Here is a 12,284-nt window from a genome sequence, read left to right on the forward strand (position 1 = left end):
TAAAGAAATCTCCCTCACCACCAAAAAAAATTTCCCTTGTATTTATAATGATTTTCCCTCTATGTTTAGTTTATAGAATTTTATATAATTACCAGTGATTTTCCTGTTGTCTGAATGTCATATGAGAACACAAGGAGAACTGTCTTTAGTAGCATATAGAATCCAAATTACTTTTCAAGTTTTCTAAAAAGTTGCAGAGAAAGCCAAAACTAAGGCCTAATATTCTTGGCTTTGGTCTATATATATTTTATTATTCTATTTTTAGAAAAAATTCTAAACAGTCTTTGCCATCTAACCCATTGTGATAACTCATTGGCTAATAGAAAAATACTTTATTCTAAAACATTTACATACGAATGATAAAAGTCAGTATTTCTCTATAATACTATGTTTTAATATTTATGTAAAATGTTCTTTCATCAAAGTTTTCTTTGAGTATGTAGATTTTTTTATACTCTTGGCTTTATTTTGCATTTTGTATCTCTTTGCTTTGCTCACATTAAAAATGCTCAAAGCTCTTTTAATTTATTCTCCTACATTCAAGCAATTACATAATGTTCCTGTTTTGCAGGTAAGATCACTGAGGCTTTGGTGATGGAGAAATTTTGCCAAGGTTATAGAATTTTCAAGTGATACCTTGGGGATTTTATATTAATCTGCATTTCCCTAAATTCTAGAAAGTTATTTCCCCACGGAAGATTACTTGAAAATATAGCAGACACTCTGGCTTTATGTAGTATGATTTTTATAAAGAAAACCCATTTCTTTCCATAACTGTACAAAGAAATTATTCTATAACAATCAGTTTTAACTAGCACTAAATTTGAAAATAATTGTTGACTTCATTTCTAGGAGAAATATCACACTGATTTCTGTAGAACCTGGCATTTAGCACAGTTCACGTGCAATTGTATGACATGTTATTATCCAGCAGCTCAACCTTAGCTGTACATAAAGCGAGTTTCTTTTCCTGTGGGATCTGGCAAGGTCAGATTCTGTCTGTAGGGTTTGTTTCTTCTCTTCATGATACACGACACTGCTGCTGTATAAATTGTTTAATATAGTCCTCTGAATGGACTATGAAAGTAATTGTATACTTGGCCAACAAATATGATTTTTGAAAACAAATACAAAGTGGGCCCTAGAGGGATAAAACTTCAGTGGTCTATGCCCAGGATGTTTTGAATGATGGAGACTGAGGGATGCAGTGGACATCTGTTGTTTTTGCCTGACTAGTATCCACTCTTCATTCTTCTCATAACAACTATTCTCTGTTTTAAATTCCATTTTGCCTCAAATCTAAGCCAGACCTCTCAAACCTTTTTAATGTGCGTTCTCCCTGGGGATTTTTTGGAAACTGCTGGAAAATGAAAGTGTTCATTCTGTTGGGGTGGCTGATCTCAGGGGATGAAAGCTTGGCAATCATTTTGCCATGTGGGGAGACCATTCCTGAGAAAGAAGCCAACACAGAGGCAAGCTAAACAAGAGGTGGAAAAAGGCAGATTTCTGACATCATTTGAGTACATTGGTTCATCCATGCCTGAAGCCAGTTTATGTCTTGGCTGAGGAATTTCTATGTGCTTAAGCCAGTTTCAGTTGGGTTTCTCCACTTGTTGAAAAAAATCTCGCTATTTCATGTACCTATTTTACAGGGTAACTGTGGTGATTCCTAGACAACTCCATGATTTAGAGCAAGTAGCTCTGGGTTCTAGGTAACAATGTAAATATGAAAATTCATCAGCCTAACACCGAAAAACATCCTGCTCTGCCAACTGTGGCATTCTTTATACCGGAGTTGGCTTAGAGACAATGTCAGACATCCAGATGTAGAAGGCAGCTGCCAATATCCATGGCAAGAAGAAAGGCTCTCCGAGCCCCCAAACTGCCCTGTTAGTCTTAGACACTTAAAAAAATTTGGACACTGATAATTAGAGAAAATACTCAATGTGCAGAGATAGTGCACTAATTAAAACCTGTACTGATGTATACATGACTAACATAATGTCATACTATTTTACTGTTTGTAATACTTGATTATATGTATCACCTATAAAACCCCTCATAATAACTGAGTAAGTCTTACCTATGTTTCATTGGTTAGGAATCTAAGAAGCAAAGTTACTTCTTCCAGGTTACCTGGCTAATAAAATTTGTTTTTTGACTATTTTTTTTAAGAGTTATTCCCACTTCCTCCACAGTTATAAGAAATCCTACATAGCCATGGCTGCTGGGATTGGAGGAGAGAAGTTTTGGGCTGTGAATTGAATTCTTGGTTTCACAGGAAATTGAGGCCTTGAAATGAGGGAAAGCCCTAGAAAGCAGGGCTGAATATTGCAAAGACAGCATTACCAATTTCCTATGCAATTTCCTAAACTCAGCCATGACCTGAATGGATTTCTGAGGGTGAGAGTTTAGGATATATAGAGTTAGAATTTACGTGCCTATATAAATTCTCTTTTAGATGTCCATCAAGCCATCCTTCAGCTTTGAAGGTAAATACTTCTTATGGGCAGGTGAGATTTTTCTGTTTATATCTCTAGACTTTAGAACTGAGAAAATTTAGGCTTTAAAATATCTTATAGTATCTGTAGAAATAGGAAAAGTCAAATCACTTTTGTTTGTTGAAGTTTTATGAGCTTCCTTGAGACAGTTTTCTGTTGAATGCTCAGTTCTAAAATCGGGACCTGCTTGTGAAAAGGAGGGAGCATAATGGCAGCAGTGTCGTGCCTTTTATGTAGGATGATTATAATAATTAGTGCCAGTCAACAGGAAGAGCTCTCCTGGGGAAGGAGCTATTAGAGATTCTGTTGCCTAAAAAAGTGGACTAATAAATTTAGGTCTATGTAAAATGAAAAATACCTATATTAGATACATGCAGTATGTTCACATCCATTATAGTATGGTAGCTACTGTACACTCATTCATTGGCAGCATGTGCCCCATATGGTTTTCCTTAATTAGGCAGAGTTGGAACATGAAGGGGAGACATTAGTAAATGAAAACGCATCTTCCAGGTTCCCTCTCACATAACATTTAAGTATTTTGCAATATGACTGTGATCATTGGGCACGTAATAACTTCTGGAAGACTTGAAAATGGTCTATTTGTGGCTCATAGTAAGTTTGGGTGGAATTTCATTGTCCTTCATTTTTCGTAATAGCATGAAATTTAAAATGTATGTGAAAATATGAAGGTAGTTAAAAAGTAGGAAACAAGCTTTCCATTTATACAACAAGAAATTAATGCTGAAGTTGGGAATTTGGACTGGGCCAATGGGAAAGATGTGGTATCATTTTGTAACCAGCTAGTCTGATAAAAAATATCTATTCCAGATCTTTGTTGTAGATGGCTTCTTGGTCTACAATGGAGTTTAGTGAGAGGTATACTTTTTTTTAAGGTAACGAAAAAGAAAATTAGAAGATTAGGGACAACAAACCAGAATTTGAGACTTATGATAATTATTAGCCAGATAAACTGGACCAAAGTAATTTATTCTTTGAGGACTAACCTTAGCTGCAAACTGAGAGGGTACAAATAGATGATCTTTAAAATTCTGAGTATTTACATTTCTGTGAGTGAAAGAAAGAAGTCATTGCCAATAACAGTTTGTAAAGTAGCTGTAGGAATAAAGTGCAAGACCAGAAGAATGAGTGATTTTATTTTCTTTTATTGTTACTGAGCATTTGAGAGATTCTTAATTCCCAAATTGTGTTTTTATTAGACAGTGGGATGTTCGTTATCTATTTATAAAAAGCACTGATAATGTTTTGAGCCATAGGCAAATCAGGTTTAAAGATCAGTAATGCTTCTCTCTCTGCCTATGTCTCTGCCTCACTCTCTTTGTGTCTCTCATGAATAAATAAATAATTTTTTAAGATAAAGATTAGTAATAATGACCTAAGTTTATTGAGGGTTTACTTTGCATCAGGCCTATGCTATATATTTTTCTACATTGTTACATTTTCTCTCACAACAACTCTATGAAGTATAATGCCTATTAATAATATGATGTATTTGGACGGAAATAGTAAAGGGGAAGTGTTCATATCTCTCTCCTTCCCCTTGCCTTGTAAGGAGAGAATATCCTTCTGTTTGTTGTTTTGTTTTGTTTATGAACTGTCCTGTTTAAAATGAAAAAAAAAAAAAAACAAAACCAAGACAGGTGGTAAATTGAGTCATATTAGAGCATATCTTCTGTACAAGATGGCTTAGTTAGTTCATACTAAGATTTAGCTCTCTATACTATAAACACATAGCAACAATAGATAAAATATAAAAATAAGAACATAACTGACAAAGATAAACATTTCTATGGACTAGAAACAGAACAGGATCACAAAAAATTGAGTGGACAGAAGCCACAGGCTTGTCCGGATCTGAGTTCAGAAGAAAGTAGGTGAGAAACCTACTCTTTAAGAGGAAATAACATTAATATGAGATATTTCTGAGACTCCAAACCACAGCCAATTTGACTACTGACTTTGAGGAATTGATTGGAAACCTGTAGAATGGTGACTCAAGAATGCATTGACTTGTTGGCTAGGGCTACATCTTTATAGGCAATTGAGGGTCTGCATCTAGGTACTAACTGCAGCCCTTCTCCCTTTACTCCCAGCAGCTGAGATATTCTGTACAGTATTGTGAAAAAAGAAATGCAGAATAGCATTATACAATAAAACTACAAAACTGACTTGCAGAAAGAAGTAAAACTAAATTATTATTAAATAAAAAGATGTAAAAGACAAAAAACCTCACATAAATATTGGAATTTTGATCTGCAACTCCAAATTCCAAAATGCATAAATATGTCCAATAGTAAGATTTTATCAACAAAATGAATAACTAGTATTTGAATTCACTTCAGTTGAAAGTAATTTTGCAGTAAAGTGAACAAAAAATGTGAAATGTTTAGAATATCCACAAGGGTAAATACAATGTTATTTTTTTCTTAGATAGAAGAATAGACACAAAAAGGCCAAAGATGTGTGTGTGTGTGTGTGTGTGTGTTTGTATACACACATTTACGGATAGGTATATATGTGTGTGTGTGTGTGTGTGTGTGTGTATCCATGTCTATAGAATAAAATTAATGGTATTTGGAAACTGAAGAATAAATAAAAAATAATCTCTAGATTAGACACTATTAAAGAAAAATTTTATGAACTGGAAATTAGTTTTAAGAAATTTACTTAAAAGAGAAAATAAGGAGACAAATATAATAGAATGTGGAAAGAATATAAAAGAGAGATGGAAAACAGAGAGGCTCCAAGCAACTCTGATTGGAATCTAGTTGCAAAAAATAGAAATAAGATTAGTGAGAGTGGGATTACTGGATTGCATGGTATTTCTAGTTTTATTTTTTTGAGGAAACTCCATACTGTAATCCACAGTGCCTGTACCAGTTTGTGTTTCCACCAACAGTGCACAAGGGTTCCTTTGTCTCCATATACTTATAAACAACTGTTGTTTTTTTGCCTTTTTCACTCTAGCCATTCTGACAGGTGTAGGGCAGTATCTTGTGATTTATGATTTGCATTTTTCCTGATGATTTGTGATGTTGAATATCTTTTTCATGTGTCTGTTGACTATCTGGATGTCTTTTTTTGAAGAATGTCTATTCAGGTTCTCTGCCCATTTTTAATCAGATTCTTTTCTTTTTTTCTTTTCTTTTCTATTTCTTTTTTTTTGTGTTAAGTTGTATAAGTTCTTTAATATTTTGGATATTAACCCCTTATCAGATATATCATTTGCAAATATTTTCTTCCATTCAGTAGGTTGCCTTTTCATTTTGTTGATTGTTTCCTTCACTGTTCAAAAGTTTTTTATTTTGATGTAATCACAATAGTTTATTTTTCCTTTTGTTTCTCTTGCCTGAGAAGGCAAATCTAGATAAATGTTGCTATTCTGTTCCACTGACTTATGTATCTATTTTGATATTAGTACACACTCGTTTGATTATTATAGGTTTATAGTATTACATAAAATCTGGGATTGTGAACCTCCAGCTTTGTTCTTCTTTCTCAAGATTGCCTTGATTATTTGGGATCTTTCATGGTTTCATACAATTTTAGTATTATTTGTTCTAGTTCTGTGGGGAATGCCATTGGTATTTTGATATAGGGATTGAACTGAATCTATAGAATGCTTTGGGCAGTATGGACATTTTAACAGTATTAATTCTTACAGTTCATGAGCATGGAATATCTTTCCATTTGTTTGTGTCATCTTCAATTCCTTGCATCAGGATTTTATAGTTTTCAGAGCATAGGTCTTTTATTTTTTTGATTAAATATATTCCTAGGTATTTTAGGCTTTTTGGAACAATTTTAAATGACATTTTTTCTTAATTTCTCTTCCTGTTACTTTGTTATTAATGTATAGAAACACAATAGGTTTCTGCACATTAATTTTGTGTCCTGTAATTTTACTGAGTTCATTTATTACTTGTAATGGTGTTTTTAGGTTTTTCCATGTATAATATCATGCCATCTGTGACAGCTTTAATTCTTTCTTACCAATTTGGATGCCTAGAAAACACTAGCCCTTTAAAAAAAATGTTCATAATTGCTCTTTATACTTATCTGCTGCTTATAAGAAACACTTCTAAAACTAAAACATACCAAAAGATTGATATTTTTTGCTAAATGAAAAGATAAATTATCTAAATTCTTACCAATAGGAAGCTCATGGAACAAACTTATTGGTTATTTATTTTTTTAATCTTATTGGTTAAAATAGAACCCAATTAAATCAAAATAGACTCTATATAATAATAAATTTTAAAAAACCACAAGATGTAGGCAGCATGAACTCGTATGCATTTAACAACATAGCCTTAAAATATATTAAGCTCTAACTGTCAAAGTCAAGAGGAAAAAATGGCCCAGTCCTATCATAAATTACTACATGTTATAAATGCATAGCAGTTTTAAAAGTGTAGGAATAGAAAAACAGTATTTGAAAGCATCAGGAGACTACACAGACCACACATATGCAGAGATATATCATATTGAAAAGGTGGCGTAGCAATATGAGAGAAAGAATGGATTTTTCAGTAATAGATATTGAGGCAGTGGTTTTGAAACATAGAAATATTTCTTTAAAAATAACAAAATATCTCAGCATATAAGGGAAATGATAGCACATTTGACTTCCCTGTATTATTCTATTTATTTATTTTATTTATTTATTTATGATAGTCACAGAGAGAGAGAGAGAGGCAGAGACACAGGCAGAGGGAGAAGCAGGCTCCATGCACCGGCAGCCCGATGTGGGATTCGATCCCGCGTCTCCAGGATCGCGCCCTGGGCCAAAGGTAGGCGCCAAACCGCTGCCCCACCCAGGGATCCCCCCTGTATTATTCTAAATGGAGAAGTAGATGCTATAAGTAAATGAAAGAAAGCAAGCAATAAAAAATCCACTGATGGGAGAAGATATTTCTAGTACATTGAGAGAAAACATAGTACTCCAAATGTAGAAACAACTTCTAAAAACTGGTAAACATCTCGATAGAAAATGAGCACATATATAAACAGATATCTCACTGAAGAAGGAAAGTGAATGACCAATAAACCTTACCAACGTTCAACTTTATGGTGATCAGGGAAATTTGAAGTAAAACCACAAAGTATTTCAATTAAATTCTGTTAGAAAATTGAAAAAAAGAAAATTGAAAACATGACAATGTCAATTGCTGTTGAGGACGTGGAAGACTGAGGACTCTTTTTTTTTTTTTTTTTTTTAACTGTTACTTGTATAACTTTGTAATTTTTTGAGAAAGGAATTAGGAAAACAAGGCCAAGATTAAGTACAGCAATGGCTAATTCCAAATAATTCAAATAGAATCAAACTTTGGCTACAGGCTTGGTCAAATCACTGCTAAACCACCTCTTTAAGAAAATTATTATTCAGTTGATTTTTCTAATTTGCTTTTCACTAACATGTCAACTCTTAATTTTTTTAATTATAAAAGTAATACATACATGTTAACTATAACAAATTGAAATAATACCCAGGTGTACAAAATAAAAACACACATATCTAGAACCCCACCACACAGTATCTAAAATTCCCATTCCCTAAGATAATTGCTATTAAAAAGTTGAGAGTCTTTAACTTTTTTCTTTGAGCATATTTGGAAACCAAGACTTTTCAGGTTAAAATTATGGCTTTGAATCTCCTTTAGACATAAACAGGGAATTCACATCTTTGCAGCAAACATCAGGTTCTGCAACATCAAGTATGAAGTCACTGCAAAATTGTTTGAGGCAATACTTAGGGATCATAATAGCCAAAAAATGTTGGGAAATAAAGCTTTGTGGGGTTTTTTTTTTTTGAGGGAATATGATCCGAAGAAAAATTGTAAAATGAGGCTTAAAAGAGAACCGTGGAAGTTAAAGGTAGAACTCTTTATAGAACAAAATCTGAGATATGGAAAGACTTTTTAAAAATTCTTAAGATTTTGTAACAACATCTACATTGTTCCTGTGATTGTATCCTCTGACATTATGTTCATTTCTCAGGCTTCACAGAGAATCTTTTAAGTACCTGGCTAAGTTAATCCTAATGGCAGAAGTCACAAATGGGTGGTTTGGATTTTGTGTCTTGCACTGTTTGTGAATTTTTTATTTACACTGTTGTTGCCAACTTATATCATCCATATGTACATGTACTGGACATAACTCCTATACATATGAACTGGGTATACAAACATGTATAGTCCTTAAATATAAAAACCACCGCATGAAGTTTTTTCCTCAAAAAGTCAGAAAATTGGCAACACCTGCCCCTTCCCACATGGCAACAATTTAGACAGGGCAAGAGTTCCCCATGTTGCCCTAATCCCCACCACTGTGGTCCAGCACCCATCTGGTTGGCCTTATGCTCAAGTATATGTACAGGCTGGGCTTATGGTCCCTTGTCTGACCTGGTAGACCCCTGCCTCAGATCTGTATGGATCATTCTCCCTCAACATGAAGGACTGGGGCAGGGCGTCAAGATGGAGGCCCTAGTCTGGGTTTAATGTCCTGGGCCAGCTCAAAATAGCTAATGGTTTGAGCTCTAAACCAACACTTAGACCTTAATCACATTTTCTTTCCCCCTCAAAATAGCAAAAGTTGTCTTTCAAAGAAGAGTACCACTCCTACAACATACACGAAACTATTCCGTTTTAGTCTGGACTGGGAATCAGGAAACCTGGAGTCCGTTTGTTTATTCACTTTGGACAAAGGTAGTTAAGCCATCCTTATGTCCCAAATCAAACAGGAAAAATACTGCTTTCGTTCATAGCAGTTTGTGAGATAATAGATCCTATGGAAAATGGAAATGCTGTTTGTAACTTAATTTGAACATTGAGCTAAGTTTTTCAGAACTTAATTTGATCTGTTTTATGTGTCTGATAATACACAGAATAATCTGTTTTATCTAATCTGATAACAGATTGTTTTTATCTGTTAATAACCTGGTAATTGCCCTACCCCTATACTGGAATGCAAAATAGCAGAAATCATCCTCTCTATGCTGGTACTTTCAGCATAGACTTTATCACACTAATCAGTTCATGAAACTCCATGTTCTGAAAGTGGCCACGGTCAGTGAATTTGTACAATTTGGCTTCCAGCCTATCAGCCACTTCTTGTTGTTCCTTCCAAGGAAGGAAAGGATCATCCGTGGAGCCAAACTGCACAATGTGAGGGCAGTTGGCTTTGATCCTCTCCCACTGCCAGGGACGGTTGAAGTATCCACTGGCCCGTTCATTTTCATCCCCCAAGTCGGAGGTGTATGCAGACACTAGCACAATAGCATAAACTCGGTGTGTTTCTGCATACCTCATGGCTGCAATGGCCCCAGAACTGTGGCCTATGATGACAGTCTTCTCATCACAGTGCAGCTCCGTCTCCATGAAGGGCAGCCAGAGGCTCTCTCGAGCTGTAATTGGGTCAGGCATGTTTTTAGCCAAACACTGGAAACCAGGTATCTGCTCCAGCCCCTTCTTCACCCAGCCGTACCAGCCGTGGGTGGCCACATCCCCGCCTCCGTTCCCGGGAACAATAACCGCCTTGCTTGGGAGAGCCATGAGCGCAGAAGATCCAGCGTCGCCCAGCAGCCGAGTCTCTAGTCCCAGACTGAGGACTCTTAAACATTGCTATTTTCTGTGTAAATAGGTATATTCTCTTTGTAGAGCAGCATTTGGGAGTATTAAAAGTACATACATCCTAAATCTTTTGCTTATAGAGAAATTCTTACCCATTGGAAGGATACATAACAACTGTGGCAGCTGTGCATCACTAGTAATAGCAGAGCCTGCAGTGAGGAGTGGGATAAATCCGTGCTTCTTAGAATTTAATTTACATGTAAACCATGGGGTCTCCTGTTAGAATTCATATTCTGATACAGTAGGTCTAGAGATACAGTAGGTCTTGAGATTCTGCATTCCTAATGCCAATGCCACTTATTCCCAGCTCATCCTGTTATGATAGGTTACATTTGAAGGCTAAGCTGCATGAGGCACTATTCTAAAACTCTCTACATCAGTGAGAATGCTTACTGCAGCAAACTGCATAATAGAGAAAAGATGGAAATGACTTATGTGTTCATCAACAAAGTAATGAGAATAATTTGGGGCATGTGAATATAGTGGAATGTGATCCAGTACTTAAGATGAATAAATTGTTAAGGGAAATGAGAAGGTTGCAGAATGGAATCAACATCATACCATTTATGGTTGGAAAGTATGCAAAGCAATTCTATGTATTATTTATGAATAGACACATAGTCAGTGGTAGCTTATAAAATTTCATAAGGATAATAACCCCCATATTGCAGGTAGTGGTAACTCCTGAGAAAAGTATGGGCAATTGCAAGGAAAGACAATAGGAATAGTCAGAGTTAGACAGGGGGCTTTGACAGTAACTGCAATGCCTTATTTTTTTTAAATAAAAAAGTATAAAGCACCATTGTAAATTACTAGGTAGGTTTATGGGTATTCATCAATCTTCAAACTTTTCTGCATGTTTATTTATTTTTTATTTTTGAAAAATAACTTATTTATTTATTTATTTGAGAGAAAGAAAGCACAAGCAGGTGGAGCAGCAGAGGGAGAGGAAGAAGCAGAGCAGGGGAGCAGAGCAGGGACCCTGATGAGGGGCTCAATCCCAGGACCCTGGAATCATGACCTGAGCTGAAGGCAGACTCTTAACTGGCTGAGGCACCCAGGAGCCCTGCATATTTATTTCTAAAGAAGATAGGAAGGAAGGATCAAGGGTGAAAGGGGAGGAATTTCTGAAGAAGGTTAGTCAGGGTGGGAGATTCCCAGTAGAGAAAGGGAAGGTTTTACGGAAGCAGTTTCTGGGATAAGCAGGAATTTGAGGAAAAATATAAAGGGAAATAATCTTTTATTTTTTTTTATTTTTAAAAGATTTTTGTTTATTCATGAGAGACACATAGAGGCGGAGACATAGGCAGGCGGAGAAGCGGGCTCCTCGCAGGGACCCTAATGTGTGATTTGATTCCCAGACCCCGGGAGCCACCCTGAGCCAAAGGCAGATGCTCAACCATTGAGCCACCCAGATGTCCCAGGAAAATAATTTTTTAAAGGTTTCTTCTGTTTTTTTTTTTTTTTTAAAAAAGTCACACCTGACTTCAATGCATACTTAGAGCCGAGACACCCACAGATGAAAAAAAATGTGATGAAATTTATATCTACAAAAGTTTATTGGGCCTAAAATACCTCAAGAGTCACTATAAAATCATTTTCTATAGGATGGGCAAAGAAATTTCCCATGATGTGACCAGAAATGTTTCACAATTTTCAAGTGTAGCAGTTCTAGTAAATTTAAGACAAGACTTTTTGAGTGCTATTTTACATATTTAATGGAAAAGTTGAGAATAATTATCTCTGGAGGTTAGCTAAGCTGAATATCTACAATGATTATTTAAATATAGTCATATTTAATATATTCATATTTAGTTCATAGTTGACACAAAAGAAAATAAGCATGACTTCTCACAACCTCCTCTTAGTGCTACAATCAAAGATTAGACCCAGTTTGGTAATTCTTACTGTCTAATGGGCATTTAGGGGATTCTAGGCAACCCATTTAGTATTAATGTGTATAATTTATAGTGATATTTGGGAATTTTTTTCTTTTTTATATTGCTCTTACCATATTGATCTTAGCTCTTTTAAGCTCTAATTTTTACCTAGAGCAGATGTGTATGTGCACGTACCTTATGTTTTACAAGGCCTTTATACGTGCCTTCCTCTCATTTAGTTGATCCCTAAA

The 12,284-nt window shown here is 35.3% G+C and overlaps 1 protein-coding gene across 1 annotated transcript; it reads right to left on the reverse strand.

Annotated features, from left to right (window-relative positions):
• Positions 1-7,747: 7,747 nt before the first annotated feature.
• Positions 7,748-10,109, reverse strand: LOC129498644 (putative hydrolase RBBP9). Its single transcript, XM_055308136.1, has one exon. The coding sequence runs from the start codon at positions 10,073-10,075 to the stop codon at positions 9,515-9,517; it is 561 nt and encodes a 186-aa protein (XP_055164111.1). The 5' UTR covers positions 10,076-10,109; the 3' UTR covers positions 7,748-9,514.
• Between the last annotated feature and the right edge of the window lie 2,175 nt (positions 10,110-12,284).

The sequence above is a fragment of the Nyctereutes procyonoides genome, unplaced genomic scaffold (genome assembly GCF_905146905.1).
Source record: "Nyctereutes procyonoides isolate TBG_1078 unplaced genomic scaffold, NYPRO_anot_genome, whole genome shotgun sequence".
NCBI classification, from domain to species: domain Eukaryota; kingdom Metazoa; phylum Chordata; class Mammalia; order Carnivora; family Canidae; genus Nyctereutes; species Nyctereutes procyonoides.

Coding starts and splice junctions, on each gene's coding strand:
- LOC129498644 (XM_055308136.1), bottom strand. CDS start 10,075: ATGGCTCTCCCAAGCAAGGCGGTTATTGTTCCCGGGAACGGAGGCGGG.